Source organism: Opisthocomus hoazin, chromosome 6 (assembly GCF_030867145.1).
Source record: "Opisthocomus hoazin isolate bOpiHoa1 chromosome 6, bOpiHoa1.hap1, whole genome shotgun sequence".
In the NCBI taxonomy this organism is placed as follows: domain Eukaryota; kingdom Metazoa; phylum Chordata; class Aves; order Opisthocomiformes; family Opisthocomidae; genus Opisthocomus; species Opisthocomus hoazin.
In genome coordinates, this window is record NC_134419.1 from 22,116,441 (window position 1) to 22,140,850 (window position 24,410).

General features: G+C 39.7%; 1 protein-coding gene across 3 annotated transcripts in view; it reads right to left on the minus strand.

Annotated features, from left to right (window-relative positions):
• Window positions 1–793: 793 nt before the first annotated feature.
• The window catches only part of FRRS1 (ferric chelate reductase 1), a 30,333-nt gene continuing 6,716 nt past the window's right edge, over window positions 794–24,410 (minus strand). The window contains exons 1-16 of one of the 3 annotated variants that reach the window (XM_075424991.1): window positions 21,397–21,639; window positions 12,530–12,661; window positions 12,178–12,314; window positions 10,344–10,438; window positions 9,529–9,679; window positions 8,507–8,686; window positions 7,497–7,595; window positions 6,817–6,964; window positions 6,130–6,246; window positions 5,238–5,353; window positions 4,868–4,954; window positions 3,830–3,927; window positions 3,599–3,657; window positions 2,746–2,889; window positions 1,589–1,650; window positions 794–1,483 (exon numbers count right to left, since the gene is read on the minus strand). In XM_075424991.1, coding sequence (XP_075281106.1) covers window positions 1,391–1,483; window positions 1,589–1,650; window positions 2,746–2,889; window positions 3,599–3,657; window positions 3,830–3,927; window positions 4,868–4,954; window positions 5,238–5,353; window positions 6,130–6,246; window positions 6,817–6,964; window positions 7,497–7,595; window positions 8,507–8,686; window positions 9,529–9,679; window positions 10,344–10,438; window positions 12,178–12,314; window positions 12,530–12,661; window positions 21,397–21,406 — 1,728 coding nt within the window. In that variant the 5' untranslated portion in view covers window positions 21,407–21,639 and the 3' untranslated portion in view covers window positions 794–1,390. Of the gene's footprint in view, window positions 1,484–1,588; window positions 1,651–2,745; window positions 2,890–3,598; window positions 3,658–3,829; window positions 3,928–4,867; window positions 4,955–5,237; window positions 5,354–6,129; window positions 6,247–6,816; window positions 6,965–7,496; window positions 7,596–8,506; window positions 8,687–9,528; window positions 9,680–10,343; window positions 10,439–12,177; window positions 12,315–12,529; window positions 12,726–21,396; window positions 21,640–24,410 lie in introns of those variants that run through there. The other 2 variants (XM_075424989.1, XM_075424990.1) reach the window with 2 other exon arrangements.

Consider the following 24,410-nt stretch of genomic DNA (forward strand, 5'->3'; position numbering starts at 1 on the left):
GATCAACATCTCCTGCAGACTGTGAGCTCCGGATGCAGCAAGTGACCGCCCATCACCACACATCACCTCTCCTGCCACGGAAGACCATTACGACAGATGGAGCCCGAAGTCATGGATTAAATGAACTCAACAGACACTTTAGAGTGATGATCCATAGACTAAGGGAATGGTATCTGGAGAAAGGAGAAGAGGTGGTGATCAGCTGGACAATGGGGGATCTGCGCATGACGTAGATGGTATGGAATAAGGGGTGGATAATGTCCTGGGTTTGGCCAGGACAAGGTTAAGTTTCACCAGAATCCAGGAAGGGGCACAGCCGGGTGGGCTGACCCAACCCCAACCTGGCCAAACAGAGCCGGGTATTCCATACCATGTGCCGTCATGCTGGGTTCCGGTGGGGGGTGCGGCATGGTGGGAACTCACTCGCGTCTCGGGAGTGCGGGCACCGGTCCGGTCCGGGAGAACGGCTCTCTGGGTCGTGCGGTTCTTGTTGTGTTTTTCTCCTCATCTGTATCGTTGTTGTTCCTGTTCCCTTTGTTTGCTGTTCTCTTAAACTGCCCTTATCCCGACCCACCAGTTTCTGCCTGTTTCTTTCCATTCTCCTTCGCACCCCGGCAGGGGGAGGGGCAGCCGCGTGGCGCTTTTTGTTGCTTTTTGCCGCAACCAAAACCAGAAGAATTGCAAACATATTTTCTTTGTGGTTTAGAAGCACTGAGGTGGATGAGACAGAACACTATTTTGAACAAGGCAAATGGTGGTTTTACTAAAGGACTCAAGTTCCCAAACCCACATGCTTGTGTAAGTGTATTGCTCTTAGAGCAGAGAGAATAATTTTTGCATTTGACTGCAGAGATAGACAACAGCATTTAGCTCATGCATCAACTTGCATTTGTGACAGTTTTTCACTAAGGTTTTTTTTTAATGCATAAAACTGTCATGAGCAGGAAGATGTCACATCACGTGCCATAAACACAGTAAAAAGTGAACAGATATGATAGGTTCAGCATCAACCTTTCCAGATTTCCCAATAATATTCACAAAAGGTTTAGGGAACTGACTATCAAAACAGCATTTTCAGCACATCTTTCAAGTCATCTTAACCTATAAGCTTCAATCAAGTTAATTACTGCACTTAAAACATAGGGACTTCATTCCTTACTCAGGCAAAGACTCCCATTAAAAGTCCCATCAGAAGACAGCTTTTGCAGGACTCCAGCATCCTCTATAGACTTGAGTTCGGGTTCTCCCTAACACCGAGCGTGACACACATGTGCTATTACTCTTCAATTACATCTTCAGGGAAGTGTTGAGGAAAATTTGTAATAGAAAGCATTCCTTGCAGGTTTTTCAATTGCATAATATTTAATCACAAAATTCTCAATGACTTCTTTCACATTTGGTTGATTACTGTCAGGAAGGCAATGAGGAATACTATATTTCCACAGACATAGACGGTTAACACAATCTGTTTAAACAGACGACCCTGCAAGAGAAGGGGGAGAAAAGCCATAGAAGTGTCAGTCTTTTTATTGGTTTAAGCAAAGAATCACCCCCTTTCATAGTAGTTATTTACAAAATTGTGACTTACCTCTGCTTCTGCAGATGTGAGTGACTGCAGTATCTGTACTCTGTCATCCTCTATCACTTCAACTGTTAGTAGGAAGAAAAAAAAAAAAAGTTGTTTGCTCTTACAAGGAAGTGGGGTTTCATTTTCATGTTGCAGAATTTTTGATCCTGTGACTAAGTAACTAAGTCTTAAACAGCACCAAATTTGAAAAATTGTTCTAGAGCTGACCTACAAAAAGTAAATTCTGGACACTGAAGTGCCCAAGAATTTCATCTCTTTTGCTGAAGTGAATCATCAAAACAGTGATGTTTGAGCTGAACAAAACATGTGTTTGATCTGAAACCTTTTCCTTATCATTTTAAGACAAATAGACTTCATTAAGTATTTTCCATTAGCCAAAATCAGAACATTCACTGTTCAAACATTTCAGGGTCATTTCTTTATTTCTGGGAAGTAATTACTACAGTTAAATCTAAATTCACATATTTTTAAATCACTCCTCCTCCACGTGCTGCCTTATGTCACTTCTTAACTAATGCTTCTTCAGTTCTGCAGATGTCTCATCTCTCCCTTAGATACAGGTCATTTACACATGCACAGTCATCTCCTCTCAGTGACACCAGGCAATGAAGCTAAGAATTTCCTATGAAGTTACAACCAGTCTCCCCACTAGACATAACAGAGTCAGGATTTCACCTTCATTCCCTTGTTAACTCAAAATTGCATGCGTTTGTGCTCAAGTTTCTGATTATTCTGCTCATGCAACAACAGACAATCACACCAGCAATTTGTCACAATAAAACGCAGACTAAATCTGCATGAATTAACCTGGACTTTAGCTACCCAGCTGTGACCAAAATCACAGCAAAGTGATACATTCTTGGAAAATACTTACACATTTCAGTCTGCCCTTATCAACTGTGGTTTGAGAAATAAGAGGTTACTAATTAAAATGGGACAAAACCAATTTTTCTAGAACACTTTGGTCTTGAAAACTGGTTTACTCCCATTTAGTTTGTACAGAAGATATGACAACATTACTTGAGAGTTATTTCTTTCAGCTTGCAAGCTAGAAGCCAAAGAACACCTCCTGAAATTCAATCTACTCAGTTACAGTTTTTGTACACCACAACTCTCAGCAAGCAAGGTTAACAACAGGAGTTTTGTTGGGTTTGTACCTTTACATACGAGACAGTAGCTGTGTATTTCCAGAAGAACATCAATACCAACATGCCAAGCTACAAAACCAATCATTGTATAGGTGTCCCATGGGTCTGGTAGGTCAAGTGCTGGTAGATCCATTCCCAAGTACATAGTCACCACTAGTCAGTAAAAATAAGATAAAAAGACACTAGGAGTGCTGTGTCAGGTCTCTCAACACCTTTGGCAATAGATCTCCCATGAACTGCCTACAGCTGCTTGGGGAATGAGGTTAAAGGAGACCATGCAGGTAAAAGTTGTTTGTTTGGGGCTTTTTTTAAACAGTGTGAGTGGGAAGGCAGGGAGGAAAGGGGAAGGCCAAGATAGTCTTCATCCTGCTCACGGTGCTATCACATCTCAGTCCCACAAATACTAGCATTTGTGACTCTACCAACAAGGCCACAGTCACCGCAACTTTTGTGCTTAAGCTGCCTGTGGAAACTTTTCACAATTAACAGAATTAAGCCCAGCTTCTGGTTCTGTAAGTGGTTTGCTCTCCCATTAAATAACATTGAACTATGTTACTGTAAGTAGACTTTCCTCAAACCTTCCAAGACAAAAAGATATTACTCAAGATAAGAACAGGGCCTCATTACAGAGATCCTTCCAAGTTTTCTGTAATCTCTTTAGTTTTACACAGTAACTTTTTCTCCCTAAAGCTGTATGTGACAGCCACTTAAACTCACACAGAAAATGGCCAGCAAGAAAAAGAATGTTCAGAGATGCCTGGACTGGATTTCCATAGATGTTTTAGACAAGCAATAGCCCAGACAATGAACAAAGTTCCTTTAAATCACTTTAAAGAGAATTACAACTACTACTCCTACTCACCAGCTAGTATTCTAGCTGTTGTACCAGCACTCCAGTGAAACCAGTTAAACAATTGCCTCCTACAAAACAACAAAAAGCATTGTATTGATTACATAGTTTGGGGGAAAAATAATGAAATGAGCAGACATTTTTACCTACTTTAAAGCTATCTTTTCTATGTAAAAAGAATTTCTAAAGAAACAGGCATATTTAATTCTTGTGGCTGTAACTTAGTGATTTAGTTGTGAGTACCTTGGCGCATGACGAGGTGGTCTCAAACCTGCCATAAGAGCTTGAAAAACTGTCAGAGCCATCACAGTACAGCCGAGATAGGGATGAAAACCTGCATGCTAAAACACAGGACATTTTTCTTTAGTATCACATCCATATAAAGATAAAGGAAAAAAATATCAAAAAGTGGATAGTTTTATGCTTGTGTTAGTAAGTTACAATGGTGGAGCAGCAATACGTTTAGACCAGCAGAAGCTACAGGCTACAGTAAGCTGCCCCGCAGCTGGATGGAAGTGCTTCTCCTTGGCAGCATGAGGAACTGGTAAGTCTGCCCAGGCTTTGTCCCACCTTTTTGCTGCATTGAGAAATTCTACCAGCTGAAGAGCAGAGAGCAGTAGAACTGTAGAAGCTATGCTCTAAGCTCTTCGTTCTCAATCATGTGTCTTCAGAAGAGGCCTATTTTGTAACTCCTCCCAGCACTGGTCACCACTTTCACCCTATCTGTTCTAATCTTAACCCTAAAACATTTTATTCCCTTTCCACAGTTCCTAGCTCATACCTGTGACCACATTCTTCTCCCACCTTTAATTCAGATACTCTCTAGACTTTCCAGTTTATGGTATCATCTTGCACCAAATATTATACAAGCAACAGCAACATGTATACAATCTCTATCTAACATTCCAGACTAACTGGATACAGTTACCCAAGTCCAAGTTCATAACAACACTTATTCCCAGCAGGTTTACCACGTCAATAAGTCGGCCATCCCATGCTCATACCCCTCCCAAATTCAAGTTCTCTAAGGAAAAGGGAAGAAGAATGATTTAGTAAATAAAGAAACTTAGAGCAATTACTTTATGTGGGAGAAAGAAGGAAGGAAGGAAAGTACTGAAGTTTTTAAATTGTGCTTAAAGGAGTCCTGCTTAAGCACAGCTTTCACAGCAATTACCCCAGCAACAGCTGTAATCAGTTAGAGTTGTCAGTGGACCTCCTTCTCATTCATTTGGTCCGTCCTCTACATTTCAGTTCACAAACAAAACAAAAGCACACACTTACTTGGCTCCAACCACCTCGATATACAAAGGGCAACACAAAAGAAATGCCTGTAAGCATGACTGTGGTCAACATAAGCATACGATGCACCTAGAAAAGTTAAGTCTGCTTTTAGAAACTCTCCAGCTTTCTTAATATGCCATTAAAATACATTTAACAGATGTACAGTTAAAAATGTTCTTAGTGTCCTCTTTAGAGTTTGCTTTTACTAGTAAGTAGGTGAACTTCTCATCTGTAATTGTTCTATTTGATGAGAATAAAGAAAGATAAAAATCACACCAAGTTTAACCTCCTATTTCTTGGATCTCAGAGGTTTATATGCTTACAATAAAGCTAGAAAATACAGCTGGAAATATGGTGAGATTTTGCCTACCTGAAACCACATCTCCTTTCCAAACATGAATGAATGAGACCAGACAGGTTTGAAGAATCGTGCAACAATAATGCCAATACTAACTGTGGTAATCCAAGCAACAAACATTAGTGCTCCTGCAAATTGAAAAAATATGAGGTAAACATGAGTAATTTAGCTGCATATGAATCCAGCTTCAAAGACTGTATAGTACTTCAGTCTGTACACATACAGTCAGAGTTTACCAGTTATAGTTTTTAATCACCTGGTTGAGACTACAACTTTATAGCTTTTATTTTGCTAGAGGGCAGAAACATCCATATAAAAGATAATCATACTATGCCCACACGGCACAACAGAGCAGCTCTTGGCTACTGCAGATTCCATGCAGTCAGTACATACTGGTGAGAGATGCTGTTCTGTCACCAACTTAGCCATCAGAAGATGAAAGGTGACAATATCTTTGACAAAAAATGAGTGATAGTTCTCTCCTGAGCCTGTTTTAAAGTCCAGTACTGTGTGAGAAAAAAATTCTCATTAACTTCAATGGCTCTGGACTGTCAGTTGAGGGGTTTTCTCATTTCAAATAGAATTAAACCAATAATGTAACTAGAACAAATCAAACCAGAAAGATGTAAGTTTATAATTAGGACTGGTTTCTGTTTAAGCAATAGGCAAATGCAGGTTCATTTTCCTGGGCAAAAAGAATCTTGTAACGCTATTCTTGAAATCAGTAACTATTAATAATTCTACTCTGTCTTCACAGTCTCAGATCTTGCTAGCCAAGGGTATATATATGACACAAGTACCAGAAAGAAAGAGGAAATACTTGCTCTGCAACAATGAGGAAAACTTACCTCTTCGGTCTCAGCAAGTCTAGAGCTGGAAGACAAAACTAGAAGTTGCAGCTTACCATGAGCCTTGATAAGTCGTGGGGAGCGGGAACCTCCAATATCCTGAGGGAGGCCTGTGACATTGTATATTCCATTGGTGATCAGAGGCTGACGACGATGTTTGTATATTAGTCCACCTAAGCAGTGACATTAAGTGATTTATTTATGGCTAATGAAAGACACTGAACTTGTAAGCATGCCCACTCCTTATTTATGAATGCAAGCCCATTGTGACCACCAATCATAATCATACAAACTACATTTCTGACATGCAACATGGTAAGAAGTCAGTCTGAGAATCAAAATTTAAACCTAAGATGTCAGCTGAGCTGTCTTGCATACCTTATGTACAAGAACAAACTCATCCCTCCACAGAAAATATCTTTCTCCACTACATACACAAGATGTGAAGAATAATTCCCTCTGATGCTAATCTCCATTTCAAAAAGACATGGCCAGCTCTCAAGAAGCTAACACTTCCTAGCATCAAGTGGGCATGCAACACACATATATGAGTAAGTCTGACTTCCAAAAGCAAATCCATGATCCAGAGAGGCAGTAAAGATGTCTGAACTAAGTGCCCCAAACTTGGAAATCAGAGTCCTTAGTTCAGGTAAGAAGTGTCAGTTAAGCCATATCTTACTTAAGGGTTCCTAGCTCATTTGGAGCTGTTCAAATAAAAACAACCATATGCAAGTGAGGTTTACCTTCACTAGCTTCCCCATCTGCGAGAAAGATGTAGTAACTGGCATCCAGATTAAATCTCCCTTTATAAGCAGGAAGAATAATACTCCTTCTGAAAGAACACTGAAGAACACCATCCACAATCCTCCATGATATGTCTTTAAGGGCACTCTGTGAAACAGGAGACATTCAACACCCAGTCTTTTCAGACTGAGAGAGGAATTGGCTTAAAAGCTCCCTGGTGCACAAAGAAAGAGTGGCAATGATGGTGGGAGGAGGGGAGTGATAAAAACCTCAAGCATACCAACTCAGAAGGTATGTCAGTAAATCAACACAGCAACACAGAGGTTAGACCTTTTACCATCAATTTCTCTAGCTCATAACAATCTCCTCTTCCCTTCCAACCTTTAACCCAAGACACATCAATTGCAACTGCAGCTCTAGCAAAGGGACAGGGTAATAATGGGCACAAAGTTCCTCACAGTAACCTCGCACCATGCAACTTATTTTTTAAAAATTTAAATTTAGACTTCCAAAGGTAACATTTACTAGGAAGAAAGAGCCCAACCAATCTCATCTTAGAGAATTAATGGATCCATCTTACTATTTACAGATGTTGTGCAAAAAAGCACAAAGCAGCAGTACACCATTCATTACTTCAAACCTATATTTGTGGAAGTGTCTTAGTTGTTTTCAAATGTACCTCTGAATCCAAAAGAGGACGACTTTGTCCCTTCAGATAGGCAGTGCTTACATGAACACGGTGGTCCTCATTAACACACAGATATGCATCATCACCACCCTGGAGATTTTAAAAGAAAAAAGTATTTATAGCCCAATAAAAACCATTTCTGGTAATCTCCAAAAGCTCTTTGATTTAATATATGGAACAAGACCTGATACAGAATTCTCTAGCTGTCAAGCTATTATTTCCCAGCTTTCAAACACTTTAGGATTACAGGGGAACCCCATTAAGTCAGACAGATGACACATAGTAAGGCACATTATGAATTACCCTCCTCCCCGCCTCCCACGGTCACAACCATATTATTCCTTTAATTATCTAGAATTTACTAAATTAACCAGTCAAGACAGAGATGGATGTTGATGTTATTCAGAAACCGTCTTTAGTTAAAAGTTGATTTTCATCATAGCTGTAAAGTCAAAGTATTGTTAAAAACCAAGTGTTCTTGCACTAGGGACATGAGTATAAACAGCATCTTCTTTGTGCAACAGCTACTTTATGGATTATGCATTTGTCAACAACATCAACCCTTCACTTTAACACCAATTAGAAAAAAGGATCTCTAAACACTTTAAGATTGAATGGAGTCACTCCTATACAAACAATGATGAAATGCAAATGGTTTTCAGAAAGCATAGCAACTCAGCTTCTGACAGGTGATGTTTTTTTGCTAGGTAACAAAGAAAGATTGATCTAACCAGGAATTCCAGTCAGCTAGTGTGCAATTAGACAGGTTGGATTCTGCTAAGACAGATATCCACAGGGAAATTCTACGGCAAACAGCCATTCCTGACCTAAAACTGAATATCCACCTATAAAAGACAACCTGTGCTTCAGCACTGCAGGCGAAGTTATTTTGTGTGACATCTAGCAGCATTTAATTTTTCCATATGCACGTTTTGCTGGAATACCATTCAAACTTTACTAAGATCACGAAAGCAACAAAAGAAGTAGAATAGGACACTCACCATCCACTGGTCATGGGACAATGCAAATGCTAAATATCCTTCACTTGGACCACTCATTTCAATAAATACTGAACTTTTCTCTTGTTGGAAGGATAGAAAAAAACAGGAAGCACTTTCAGGATCACACTTTGAAGGGTTTCTAATGCAGAACTTCGTACTTCCACAACCTGATGCATTAAACTAGACAGTTAAGCAAACAAACATGTCGTAAGCAATGAGAGTTTCCCTCTTCCTCCTCCCTTACTAGGCGCTTCTAGAATAAAGCGTACAAGGAACAGCAACGAAATTCCATCTATGTCTACATACCAGTCTCTCAACCCATCCCTACAACTACCCCAGGACTAGTAGGTGAAATTGTGGCGAGCTCCGAACTGTACTTTTACTCAAGCTGAACTTTCACTTTAAAGACATTATAATAGAATAACTTTGAAAAGAAAGTAAAAACTTTAGAGAAACTTCCATTTGTTTAATTTTTAGAGAGGTAATAACAGCTGTAGGATGAAGGAAAAAAGAAGGGAAGACCAGCTTTTTGTTTCCTTTTTAAAGTAGCAGATCCACTGATATACAATGAGAAAACACATGGATTAAAAGTCACACTTTTTCTGGATCAAATAATGATGCTTGCTTAATCCATTCAAGAATCAGTAATGGAAGTCAGTAACACGCGTGAACCCATAGAAGAAGGCTGCTGAGCCAGCAGTTACTAAACAGGAAGTTATTAGTCAAAACCAGAGCAAGTCTTTTCCCATTCTCTTCCCAGGTATGCATAATATTTTTTCAGCACAGAGTTCTAAACGTTCTATCAACCTTTTGACCTGTGTCTGCGCCATGACAACACTTAACCCACACAAGTTCAGGCAATTCAACCAACACAACAGGGTTATTGTTCTTAGTCTCTGGTATCTCAGTTACTCATCCACTGTCTCTCCCTTTCTGTCAATAGGCTGTATCAATGTGATTTCATTAAATTCCATTGATCACAAGCATTAAAGATAGCATTATTTAAGCTTATAATTACTTACTGGCTTTGATAAGTAGGAAACGGGGTATGAAGTTGATACAGCCTCTGATGCTGCATGCAAGGGTGTTGCTGGGGACAGCGCATTAGCCTGAGAAACAATGGGACCAGGAATCTTCACCCAGAAAGTCTTGTATTTCTTCACAACTGTGGCTCTTAAAAAACACAACACACACAGAGTCATTACTGTATACATCAAAAGCTGATAGTTACTTTTAAAAAAAAAAAAAAAAAGGAAAAGCTTCTATAGTTCATACAACTTATTTGTAAAACCCCCATCTTTATGCAGACCTTTAGCATTTTAGGGATTAAAGTAGGAAAATATCTGAAATCTCAGTGGAAAAATAATTTTTAAAATACACTACTGCATGCTCTGCTGGAGAAGAAAAATTTCATGCCTGTGGCACAGATTATAACCTCAGAGAAGAGTTGCATAGCTTTTATCCATTAGTTTCCAAAAAACCTAGCAGTGTAACAGGAGGGTATACATATCTTTTTATTAGGTACAAGGACAGAAAAAGATTTTTAACCCTGTATATTAAAGGCATGAGAAGTGAGCAGTTAACCACAAATACTAAAGAAACCAGTCTCCAAACCCCCTTCTACTCTTTCTGCAAAAATTGAAATAATCATCTCCAAGTCTTCCCTGAAGAAGTGTCTGCATTAATGTAGACACTGTAGCAAGCAAGAGGTGTCGACTTTTCAGGCCCTTAGTCCAAGGATACTTTTCAGTTGTTGGCCAATATTTGACACAGACAATAGTACACGTTTACCTTATTTGCATTTTAATAAACTAGAACTAATACTAGATTTACTTACAGAAACTGTACATGTTTTGGTGCATCTCCAGGAGCAATCCAATAAACTTTTATGTATTTCTTTTTTGCTTTACTTGTGTGACTGACAGCTGAATTCTGAAAACATATACATACCAAGAGTTACACAGTGGATATGCACTAAAGGAGAATTCAGCTAACACAGTCATAGCAGGCTGCAGCTAAATCCTAAACAGACACCACACTGTTACACTGCACAGATCCAGCCAAGCTGGCTTTTCCCCACTAAGTCATGATCAACTCAGATGAAATCTACCGCTGAAACTTTAACATACTAACAAACATTAAGGCTAAAAAGAAACAACTAGTGCTCTTTCAATCCAAAAGAACTCCAGTGATGTGACAGAGGTCCCTGCAGTGTTTATGCAGAAATGGCGTGATAACGCTCCATTTTTTGATGGTAAAGGCATGAAGAAACAGTGCAATAACCATACAAAGAGAACAAAATTAGTATTCTAGAGGACAAAAACTAAAAGTAGTCTTGGGGTCAGAGAGTTATTTGTACAAGATAAACAGATCAGATACAGCACTGAACTAAGTCCTCAGAGCAGAGAGGGCACAACCCAGATATCCCCGTGGCTTGGTGACTCCACCACTTCCCTGGGAGATATTCCAATGCTTCACAACTCTTTCAGCGAAGAAATTTTTCCTAATATCCAATCTAAATCTCCCCTGACGCAACTTGAGGCCATTGCCTCTCATCCTACCACTAGTTACTCGGAAGAAAAGACCAACACTAGCCTCACTATGACCCCCTTTCAGGTAGTTGTAGAGAGCAATAAGGTCTCCCCTCAGCCTCCCCTTCTCCAGACAAAACAGCCCCAGTTCCCTCAACCGCTCCTCATAAGACTTTTTCTCTAGACCCCTCACCAGCCTCATTGCTCTTCTTTGTCCACTCCAGCTCAGATGACATTCTACATGTTGATGAAATTCAAGCAGGTTGCCAAAACACTAGTCAGAGTCATATCTCTTGCACATAAGGCAAGTTCAATTTATCTAAAATGGGTATTGAAGATTCTGACCTAATCTGTCACCGAGAAGGCTCCACTAAGTTACTGACAGAGCAACACTAAAGATTGTTCCAGTAGTTTTTTTACCATAAAAACTGACCTAAACGTTCCTTGCTGTAAGACATTTTCTCTATCCTTAACAAGCATGGAAAATGATTGATAACTCTCCTCTTCAAGGCAAGTAGAGCATACCCTCCTATTTTTAAGTACAGTAACCAGGAATACACAACATTCATTGTGCACAAGTAAAAATTGTTATGAATGCTGCATCTTCTTGCAACACCCAATAGCATTCTATCACCAGGATAGTTTAAATGGCTTGTAAGAATAGTCTGACAAAGTTGTAGAGAGCCATACCTCTATACTGCAATTTAGACCAATTTCCTGAGAGACTTGCTGAGCTCAAAGAAGATTACATAGCTTAGCTCTGTCCCATTACAGACACGGTCTAGTACAAACACAGAAGTGCCTGATGATGGGGAAAATCTTTTTAGCAAGGCCTGTTGTGACAGGACAAGGAGTAATGGCTTTAAGCTAAGGGAGGGTAGATTTAGACTAGACATAAGCAAGAAATTTTTTACAATTAGGGTGGTGAAACACTGGAATGGGTTTCCCAGAGAGGTAGTGGAGGCCCCATCCTTAGAAACATTCAAGGCCAGGTTAGATGGGGCTCTGAGCAACCTGGTCTAGCTGAAGATGTCCCTGTTCACTGCAGGGGCATTAGGCTAGATGACGTCTAAAGGTCCCTTCCAACCCAAAGCATTCTATGATTCGTTCTATGTCTCATTTTACGATGCTAGACTATACCTTGGTACGGCCACATGTCAGAAGCTGAGAAAGTCTCCGGTCAGCTAGCATGAAAAAACCAACTGCAGGGCTATCCAGGTGTTCTGCATCCCGGGCTTGCATGAAAAATCCTTCAAAATCTGGTCCAGACAAATGAACTGAATTAAGAAGAAAAATAAAAGGAAATTTAAATATTCTGCAGCGGAAGAACAAAATATTTCAACAATGGCCACCAGAAGCTCATTTTACAAGTACTGAATGACTGCTAAATGGATTCACCTGAACAAGATTCAGCTGCTTAGTATAGCTAATCAACATGTCAAAATGCAAAGCAACAGTAAATTAAACTCTTCAGCTATAACTGGCACAATACCTTCTATGTTGTCCCCTGGTTTAAATGCAGACCCATTCACTGTAATGGTGTGTTCAGGTGATAGTTGTGGAGAACTACCATGACAGGGTATCATGCTTGTGCAGGCTTCTCTTACTTTTCCACTTGGATAGCCTTCCACAGACATGCAGAAGCAAATGAACAACCAAACAGCAAAAGTGAGGCCAGGCAGCGACATCTATATAAAGTAAGAGTTACAGGCAATTAAATACAATAAACACTTACATTACAGGTCACCACTCGTGTTTAGAAGAGTCAGTTGAATACTAAAATTTGAAAACATGTTTAAAACAACAGCATGCATGACAAGACACCATTCCCAGCTGCAGAAGCAAAAAGTAATGTGCACTTTCAATAACTACCAGATTTTGTAAGAATGTTCACAGAATCACAGAATGGTAGGGGTTGGAAGGGACCTCTGTGGGTCATCTAGTCCAACCCCCCTGTCGAAGCAGGGTCACCTACAGCAGGCTGCACAGGACCGCGTCCAGGCGGGTCTTAAATGTCTCCAGAGAAGGGGACTCCACAACCTCCCTGGGCAGCCTGTGCCAGTGCTCCGTCACCCTCAGAGTGAAGAAGCTCTTCCTCATGTTCAGACGGAACTTCCTATCCTTCAGTTTGTGCCCATTGCCCCTTGTCCTGTCACTGGGCACCCACTGAGAAGAGTCTGGCCCCATCCTCCTGAAACCCACCCTTAAGATGTTTATAAGCATTTATTAGGTCCCCTCTCAGCCTTCTCTTCTTCAGGCTGAACAAGCCCAGCTCCCTCAGCCTTTCCTCATAGGACAGATGCTCCAGTCCCCTCATCATCCTCGTAGCCCTCCGCTGGACTTTCTCCAGTAGCTCCTCATCTTTCTTGAACTGGGGAGCCCAGAACTGGACACATCCCTCGTCCTGCTGGCCACACTCCTCCTAATGCATCCCAGGATCCCACTGGCCTTCTTGGCAGCTGCTGCCTCATGGTCAACCTGTCATCCACCAGCACACCCAGGTCCCTCTCCGCAGAGCTGCTCTCCAGCAGGTCTGCCCCTGGCCTGTACTGGTGCATTGGGTTGTTCCTCCCCAGGTGCAGGACCCTGCACTTGTCCTTCTTGAACTTCATCAGGTTCCTCTCTGCCCAACTTTCCAGACTGTCCAGGTCTCACTGAATGGCAGCACAGCCTTCTGGTGTATCCACCACACCTCCCAGTTTGGTGTCATCAGCAAACTTGCTGAGGGTACACTCTAACTCTTCATCCAGGTCATTGATGAAGAAGTTGAACAAGACTGGTCCCAGTACTGACCCCTGGGGGACACCACTAGTTACCGGCCTCCAACTAGACTCAGTGCCACTGATTACAACCCTCTGAGTTCTGCCATTCAGCCAGTTCTCAACCCACCTCACTGACCACTCATCCAGCCCACACTTCCTCAGCTAACTGATGTTTATTCACAAACATCGTTTCAGGTCACCAAGGTTACAGATAGTAAATGGATCCCTCCCTCCACTGGGTGGATTATTTCTCTCAGTGCATTTTGGCATCACTTTCTAAATTTCTTTTGCTTACATTTCTCCAGTTAAGCCTCTCCTGTTCTCTCTCTGACAAAAAAAACACACCAAGTCCCTTAAACATCCACACAGGACAGATGGATCTTAAAACCTGTTTCATTGATGTACAAAGGTCCACACTACTGAGGAACACAGCTAGTATCAAGCCCACTGTTTTGTTAATCATAGCTCCAAACTATGCATCATTACAGACTGCCTTTTATTTCCACGACTCGTGTCTTTCTTCACATATGACAAATAATTCCCAGGTAACAAGTTCTTCTTTCTGCAGGGAAATGGAATTTGCCAATGTCAGAAGTAGATTTTATATGTGCAAAATTATATGTGGGAATTTGGTATAAAGGTTTAGACAAAGAAATATTTTTGTTTGTTGCAGATAATCACAAGACTCCTTCCATTGAACTCTTCCTTTTGGATATTGGACCAACAGACAGTTAGTAAAACAAAATCATCTTGTCACACTCTCATTAAGGGAACAGTATACATGAAAAACATGGTGTAATAGGACTGAAGAGCCTAAAACAGTTATATGAACCCCTAATCTCAGCATTCGTCATATAATGTTTTACTCTGTCACAATACTGTTTTCAAAGTAGCTATGGAACTTGTTTTGTTACTCAGCAGCATGAAGGATTTACAGTTATATCATTGTTTACAGAACATCTTAGCCAACAAGAGAAAGCATTTGCATGCCCAAAAGGCTGGAAGAACAGAGATAAACTTTCTTTCAACCCTTAGGCACAAGAAGTGGGTAATCAGCTCTGGTGGAACATATACAAGGCAAGTAGGTCTGTCTTCTGGAAGATCCATGCCCATTTTGCACCAAGTGATAAGAAGTATCAGGTTACGAAGCTCCCTGATGGCATGCATGGACATGAAGATAAGAAAGGCACAGAGACATTTAAGACTGAACTCCAATACCTAAAAAGCAGTCAAAGGAAGACAAGGCATTTCATTAGTCTTATACACTCTAAGAGTCACTATTAACTTTTCCAAAATTCTCACACATTCAGTGCTAAAAATCCACAATATTTAGGGCAATGGTACATTTGTACTTCAATGTAAGAGCCTCTCGGCCACTTTACACCAGCAAATAGAAGAAAATCAGAGGGGAAAGGAGACTGCACAGTTACATTTCAGGAACTAGAAAAAAACCCAAGCAACGCTCAAATGCTCCTTCCAAATATACAAGATAACATTATGATAATATCTTCAACTTCTACTTAAAGTAAATCTTTACTTCTAATACTTCTGCAAACTGTCACAAATCTGCACCAACATGATTTCATTCAGAAGTTAAGGAAATCTATAGGAAGCTAAAAATGAAGGTTCGGTACAATGATGGCATTAAAGCAGATTTTACATGTACCAGTAAAATCTTCAAAACAAGTTGCTGCCAGAAGAGATAAGGCTGCACACCACAGAGATGAGAGAAAAAAAAAAGAGTATGTTAGTGTTCTAGTTTAAGTAGCAAAGGATGTGGCAGGCATTTAAAACGAAACAAGAAATACTCTTTGGCAGACTCAACTGACGCAAAAGCTGGCAGAAGAGAAAGAGGAAGAAGCAGAGATGAAGAGACTGAAAAAGGCCAAAACCTGAAAGTAGTACTGTACTTAAGAGAAATTTTCTAAAACAATTTTTTAAACAGGATTAACTGTAGAAGAGCCATCTTCGCTATGCATGTTCAATGATGAGGGCTAGATCCTATAAAGAATAGTAATTTCCATATTAAAATTTAGCCTTCCTCAAACAACACCTATTCAATTGCCTTGAGAAGTCCCTTTCCTCCTTTAACGTGGAAATATGTTGTGATAGCACTCTACATTTTCCACTTGCACAGCAAAAGAGGCAGAAGAAAGATGGGAAGCACAATACCAATCATTCTGTGGTTAAAGATTCATTTTGTTTTTTTAGGAAAATATCTCCAAAATTGTTACCATAATCAAAACAGTGCAATAGGTCAACATTCTAGATAAATCAAGCTTTAAGAGATTATTCCTTAATTTCAGATTAAGGAACTCTGGGCTTTCTCAAATACCATTGTAATCCCTTTTTTATAACACAGCAGAACTTCATATTTTAAATTGTAGTTTGGAACAGCCAAGAATAGAAGCTTACAATCACTCATTCGCTGCCCCTAATTCAGCTAGAAAGCCAGTGTGCCTCCCCACCCACTTTTTGCAACATGTACACTCACTCTTGGCCTTCAGCCAAACCTGTTTGAAACAAGCCTGATACCAATCATAACAAGCAAGAAAGACAAGGGTACAAATATAGAATATTATAAATATTCTATATAGAATATTAGAAACATAGAGGAAGGAAGAGGGGAAATCCAAGAGATGCCCAGAACTTCCTTGTATTAGCAGGTTAAGATGTCTCTTTTAGCTCTAAAACAGTATCTGTTACCAGAGCATGAAACAGTATGTCATGCCCTTGTGAACATGACAGTCTGGCTAAGAGAAGGAAAAAGTGAGTTTAGTGGTTCGAAAATGAACAATATTAAAAAAAACCTAAGCAAGCTACACAAACTAATGAATTGACAATAAGCAATTCTGAGAAGTGACAAGAAGAAGTATCCTTACACTCAGGCTGAAGATCAGTTAGCAATTATATCCATCCTCAGCCAAGTATTTGCACAATAGATCATCTGTTTTGCTAAACAAAAACCCCAATCAACCAACCAACCAAAGTCAGCCACTGGCCAGCAACAAGTCACTCCTATATAAAACAGTCACCTCCTCTTCTGTAAGATTACATGGTTTCCTCTTTTCTCTGATTCTGGAGTTCTACAGCCACAAGAGAGTTATTTCCCTCCAAGTGATGTTGTCAGGAATGACTGCATTTTCAGGCATTTAGCATGTCATATATACCACAACACAGAGCAGTTATTTAGAATTAAAGGAGTAACTAGGTTTAAAATTTTAACTAATCACAGACAGTGGTAAAGGAATCAAGGTTTGTAATAAGTGAATGTACAATAAACTGTAAAATATGTGACTGTTTTCTGATATTCCCCTTTGCAGGAAAAACAGAGGAAGACAACTAATGCTCACAACTACATACATAAGTACAACCTCGAACAAAAAGCGTTAGGCTTAATGGCATAGAAAGGATTTGTTACAGAAAGGTTAGGTTTAGGAAAGCTGAATTGTGACATGTGAAACATGCTTAACCTCACCACAAAAGAATAAATGCCTTTTAAAGAATTAAGTAAAACAAAAACAGTTCTCCACTGGTAGCAAGAAGGACCCCAGAAACTGATCAAAGCTATCACATCCTACAGAACTGTTACTCACTCTGTTATTCTACTCCTACCAGAAACACGGCTGAGTTAAAAAAAAACAAACACCATTACTTTGCATTCTAATAAAGATGAATCAGCAGATCTCTGCAAGATTGTCTTTTCTAGATAAAAACAACATAACAAACTGTGTCAAAACCTTGAATCACCAAGTATTGCCACTAAAGCTAGATTCAAAACAAGAATCTACATTAACTCAAGTTTTGAGGTGTGTAAGCTGTGGAACAGTCCACTATTACCTACAGCATTTGAAAATACTCTCCGTTTCCACTATTATAACACTATAACACTATTATAACACTATAATAAATTGTAGATTTGTCCTTGACAGTTGTTGCTTGCAAGTTGTATTAATAAGCTTTGGCCATAATGGCTTATTTATAACCCTTTAAAATACAACAACTCATTGGTTACAGCCTACAAATTAGTAGACAGTCAACTTCCCCGCACTAAAGAAGAACAGGAACTTCAGGACTGAAGCATAATGACGTGAAAAAACATAAAAGCTAATTCCTGCAGCATTTTTCAACTGGCAATTCTCCAGTGTTTTTGTTAACTTACTATCGTTTGAACAGCCTGGAAGTACAACAAGGAGTTTCAGGATTTCTGCACTATCCAGGGACTTGTTTTCCAAGATAAAAGCATTACATTGAAATGCTGGTGTTAACCAAGGGCCTGAGAGTACATATAATCTCCTTCCTCTGTCCTGCCTGCGTGCCAGGTGCATACCACATGGTAGTATGCATCAGTAAATGCATCATTCAAGGTTACAAGGATGTGCTGCAGACCATACTAGCTCCATAGTCAGAACATGATCACATAGCATTGTTAGTTTATTTTACTTAATTTTGTACTAGGCACAGACTTTTCAATAGGTTATACAAGACCAAAGACAGCGTAAAATCCAGGAGTTCTTTCTCAACAGACGGATTAGATACTAGCACATACCACATCATTACAGTGTAAGACAGTTATTCACAAACTATTGCTTTTCATACCTTCATTTAGAATGGAAAAAACACTTCAATACTCATTAGTTTGAAGCACGACTGCAAATTTATTATTCCCTCCATACTTCAATCTTCAGTATAATTCTCACACCCTCTGGCAAGAAAGAAAGCTTCAAAACAAGTTTGTTCAAAGACACTTCATCATTACCTGTAATTCTAATGGTCTTTTAAATATCATGTTACTCTTGGGGCAGAGGGAGGGAGGGCAATAACTGTATACTTCGAGCCATGAAGTATACATGATACAGCTCTCGTTAACGGAAGCCAAAAAATATAGAGCGACAGTCATCTTCTCATCCCCCTTGCCTAACTTGAGTAAAATGCTTTAGAAAGAAGTTAAACTTTTCCAAGGAAGATGAGTAATCAGAATGTCCATTAATAACTATTTCATATGGAACTTGAATATAACTGTAAAGCTCAATTTCATACAGATATTACTCAATACTGACAGATGACTTCTAAATTAATCTGAAGTTTCAGTCAAGCATTTCTTGAGCCATACTAACAAGTTATTTTATATGTTTGTTGGGCAGGTCAGAACTCCAGACAGAAATAGAGCTTTTTGTTAGAGCATCCCTTTTTTGGAAATATACACTGCATACAACCCATGAGAAATTTGGAGGAAAGTCACACAGGAAAATCAGAACAGGGGGTCCAAAGGTACTCCATGTGTGGCCAGTTATTCCAACAGTAGTGGGATGCAGAACAGTTATTTTAAGTAAGAGGCATCCAAAAGAAAGTGTCACTGACAACCTGCAATTCCTGGAAAAATGAACTAGAAACAACTATTTCAGCCAGTATGAATGAAGTAGATAACATTCTTCATACTTATGATGGACCATGACAAGACAAGGATACCTCTGTGATAATTCAGACACTAATGGTGAAAGACCAGAGTAATTATCTGTGGCTTAACCTCAAAAGATTCTGCCTGGCAAGGCAGACTGCAAAGAGAAATACAGGTTTGGTCATAGTAAAAGCTACCAGCTTCTGTCAAGTGTGAATGCAATACAGCTACACGTGCCTGAACATTTGGCATTTAAAATCCTGTTCATTCAGGAGCTATCTCCTCCACCTCCTAAGGAGGAAGGAAGAAAGAATAAGAAATAGTTGGGAAAAAAATGAGTGCTATAATTTTAGGAACAGAATCTTTAAACGCCTGAAGTACTATAATTTTAGGAACAAAATCTTTAAAAGCCTGAACCAACCGTACCAGATTTCAGTGGGAATCTTTTCATGATATTTAGTATACATAGGAATTAATTGCCCCAATCCAATCTCACGATCTTACAGGAACTGGATTTGGATAAATGGAGAGCAATAATTTACTTCCTACTGTGTTGAAAAAGCTCCAACAGTCCCTGCAGGTATCAACAGCTAAGAAAGCCCTGCTAGCCTAATTCCCAACAGCACAATGTTCACACAACTTGGGATCTCTTCCCAGAAGTTATATTTTTTCTGCTGTTTAACAGAACTTCATTAGCTGGAGAGTATGAGATCTAAAACTAGTTTCAGAGAGGAAATGGAGATGAGAGGAGGGGCAAGACAAACATGTTGCCAACCAAAAGGTACAAAAACTATCATAGCCAGGACTTCTCTCCTGAGCACCATCAGACAAGAGGGCAAGCAGAAACGGAAAACCCTGTCAAAAGGAGAATAAGATGTATTAATAGAAGGTGTCTCTTTAGAAATATACTCTTACAAAGCACAAGTGGACAGCCTTACTGTCCAAGAGTCACCTTCCCTCTGAGTTTAGACAAGGAGCTTGGATTAACTTCTCCTGCTCATTTAAATGTGGTCATATCACAATAACTCGATTGACCAAGGGCGGAAAACAAGTAGTGTTCACATTCACAATACCTCATTACTTTTAAAATACCGACACACACACCATGCCCACAAGACAACAAAACATACACATCTCAGCCTCCTGGTCTTTCTACTCAGGAAACTTTCAAAGAGAAGGCTTTTGTGTTTCAAAATGAATTTTTGTAACACTTTAATTGTAGGTACTTACGTTACATACAGTCTTTCTGTTACCCGTGACCAAGTCTGAGTAAAATTGCCCTTGGCTTTCTACTTATAGTAAGACAACTCATATTACATTGTAACCTCATTTATTTGTCCTGCCTCTAACAGTGTTAGCCTTTATCAAGCCCAGGATCAAAGGAAGTTTGTCTGAAATAAGAAACAGTACACATACAAAAGAGGAAACATAAGAGCATCCTTTACTTCACGAACACATTTTATACCGCTTCCCAATCTATGCCCTATACTTCAGCTGAAGCATGTGAAGTTGTAATGAAGCACTGACCCTGCAATTTCATTTGCTTTGTCAGACAAGTACTTCCCTCAGGCCTCAGAGTTCCATGCTAAATAATTATTTTAATAATTTTCTAGTGCAGTTGAGGGGGAGAAAAAAACTCAACCCAAAAGCAAACAAAGTACAACATTTGACACCTTCTTCAAAGCACAATGTGGTACAAACTTGCAGCATGATTTAAAAACTTGTTATGCATTTAATCTCTATGCAAGCAACACTTAGGATAGGGATAAGCGGTCTTGCAAAGGAATATAAGTTCATATTTTTTCCATTTATCCCACCAAAAATGACTAAGAGGCAAGGATTTTTCCCTGTTTCAGTTGTTTATTTTGATTATTAACCATCTGTTGGGCAGTTACTCTGCATATAATCTTTAAGGCCTCAACCTTGCAAACTTTCATCTATAGGAAGAACTCAGAGTTGCAGGCTGATCTAAAAGCTACATAGTTCATTTCCAACAAGAAAATTCAACTACAGTATCAACACATTTACTGTAACAGTTACCATACAGCCATCTCCTATGCACATTAATGAATAAACAAAACAAGAAAGTAGTATTAACTTATTAGTTAATAGTATTACTTAATTGTAACATTAAGAAGGAAGCAAGAAACAAGAGGAACACAGTAGGTGTGGTTTCCAAATCAAACCAACCAAGCTTACCTTTACTCATTAAGGCAAGCAGTTTTAAAAGTTTTCTCTAAACCAATTCAGAAATGCCTGCATGAAAGGCAGCAGCTGCACTACAACGTGCTTTAAAAGCTTCACCAAATGTTAATTTGCTGCAGAGCTGCTGTAGATATTCAGCTAAGCGTATACAGCTTTCAAAACGCCTGCAACATCCGCACTTTGAGCACTGACTGGCGCCCTTCTAACCAAAAGGCTCCGGAGCTACAACAGCACCTCCTCCCCGGCAGCCCCACGCCCTCCCCCCGGCACTGTTCCGCGGACAAGGGCCGCGGGCAGGCCGGCAGCCGCCCCGCCCCCTCCCTCCCTCCCTCTGCTCCGCTCCGCCGGCGCTGCCCGCCGGGCCGCTCTCCCGCGGCGGGGAAGGCGGCCGGCAACGGCCCGCGCCCGCCCCTCCGAAGCGGCCCGTGCTCTCGCGCAGGTCGGTGCCCAGCGCCAGTCCCCAGAGGGGCTGGGGCCCTGCGACATGCGGCGCGAGCACGTGACCCCTTCGCAGCCCCCGCCCGTCGGAGGTGGCGAGGCAGGGCCCGGTTTGCGTCTGGAGCGCTGTCCCGCGCCTGCTCCGGGCTGTCCTCGTAAGAGCTCCCAGAGCTCGCTGGCGGTGCCATTTGCATGCCTAAAGGTGTTCACACGCACAGGCTTGCAAAATCAGGTTTTTCTTACCAAGAAAGCAAGTAAGTACTGGCTGTAACTGGAGTTTTGCTGGCAGAAACTGCAGTTGCTTAAGCAGGCTTTTCACATTCTGTTTTTCTTCATTTTATCCCAAGTCCTCAGTTGCTCACAAATCAAAGCGGCACGGAAAGACAATTATTTAATAGAAATCCAGCAGGAATTTTGCTCTCTCACAGAACAGACATACTGTGTTTGTGTTAACAAACATTTTGACTGGAGGGCTCTGGTAATTCAGTTGTTTATTAGTAGGTCTGAGAAGTTCTACTGATCTCAATACTATTCATTTAGTCATATTTTCTTTAAAAGCACTATCTACTAAAATATAGCAGACTTGCAGATGCTCTGTTAGTGTTCTACTGTTTTCTCAGTTTCTATAAAAGCAGCGTCAACCTTAGAGGTACACTGTAATAGCGCATTATAAGACATATTGAATGTGAAAAACAGTAATGAACTACTTTGCCTCATCAGACAAATGATTTGACTGTTACACTCATATTATCTTGCTTGTGGAAGTCACTGAGAAGCTGAGATGTCATGAAGTGTACAGCAACTGAAGAAACGTAATGCATAATCAATAGCTTAAAATTAAATACGGGTATTTCCTCCTAGCTGGGGGGGAAAAAGTTCAGTTTACAACAGCCATTCATAGAAGTCCCCAAAATATAAAGAGTTTGATAAAATTGTAAGCCCACGTGCCTACATGCTTTATTAAGTGCTTGTGTATTTTGAATTAATTTATGCTGATTAAAAACAGCCTTCCTTGCAGATATGTTATTAGTATGACAAATACTAACACAAATACATTTACAGTATGAAAACCCTGGTGACCGCAGTGACCAATATTCTTGAAAATATTTAGGTTCACAATTTACACAGATTACAGCGGAATTAATATCCAAATATTTTTAAAGATCTTCTTTTAGGGTCTTGGCTCATTAACAGAATGGGGTGTCTACATCTGAAACATTGTTATAAGAATATATGGAAGTAATGTCCTCATTAAGACCCACAAGGAGGGATGAAAATGCATCCTACAATCCTTTGGAAACAGTAATCAGAGTTTAAGAAGAAAAATCATTTATCCGTGAAAGGTAAAGCAGGTTAGGGAGGGAATACTGTTTTGTGTCTCATTTTGTATCTTCTTTTATTTCAGCAGAGGTTAGCTATTGCCAAAGAGCTGTAAAGCAAGAACACCAGGAAAAAAAGCAAGAGAACCAAGAGAATACTGATTACAAGTACACATACTCCTTCTGCATAGGCAATCATCAATCTGTCTGGAAGGACTCTTTTCAAACATACTCATCTTAAAAAAATTAATACTCAACAGTTCTACAGCCTTAATAAAATATTTCCGTGAAAGAGTACTGCATGCTAATTTAAGTGTCAAGATGCAAATTGTATCAAGGAAATCAAATGCAGTAGGATATATGAACCATAAAAAGCCCGCAGATGCTTCTCCTTCATTAAGTGTACTGCAGTTGAAGTTCTGTTCGTATGTCCATAATGATTCTGTATTTATTGCAAAACAGAAGTTTCTAGCTTAACCAAATGATCAGTTAGAGACATAGAGGGCTTGGGGCTGGTATTTAATCTTTCTCCAAGCCTGAAGAGAGATAAAGTCTTGTAATCTACTATTGAACTAAGTCAGAGGATGAGGACGTCAAGTGGCAAATTAACATCATAACATCTAATGTTAAAAGAAGCTGATTACTGTTTTTGCATAGTTTGTTACAGGACCTCAAGGAAGTAAGTGAAAGCTTGTAATTTTGAAAGCAACAGCAATTTCATAAAGGAGACTGCATGCTGGGTATATAAAGAGGAATTTCTGTTGCTTAAGAACTCAGGAAACAATTAAGTAAAATATATATAATTTTGGAAGTTAAATATTGTGCAGTCCAAGGCATATACTAACAGCTATGCTATTTTTTAAGCCCAAAGTAACATGGAAAACAATAAGCCATTGAAGCTAGGTCTGAAGAGAACCTGTATTATTATGTGGTTCCTTGTAATCAATCTTTCTCTTAAGGAGGAAGATTGATTAAGCTAACTTTACAGCAAAACTGTTGTATTTTATAATGTCAACCCTTGCTCAAGCTTCATATATGTGTGCTTTAGGAAAATGGTTTCTTTATGTTACTGGCAAAATTATCATGGTAAAAGACTGCTTGAGTTCAAATCAAGTGATGTGCAAAAAGGCTGCATCCTTGTCAGATTGTTTTGATGATGGATAACTTGGATCTAAGAAAGTTTTGTTACTACCGTTTTCTATATTGATATATTTACAGGTGTTTGAAAAAGTGCATTTAGATTTGGCCAAA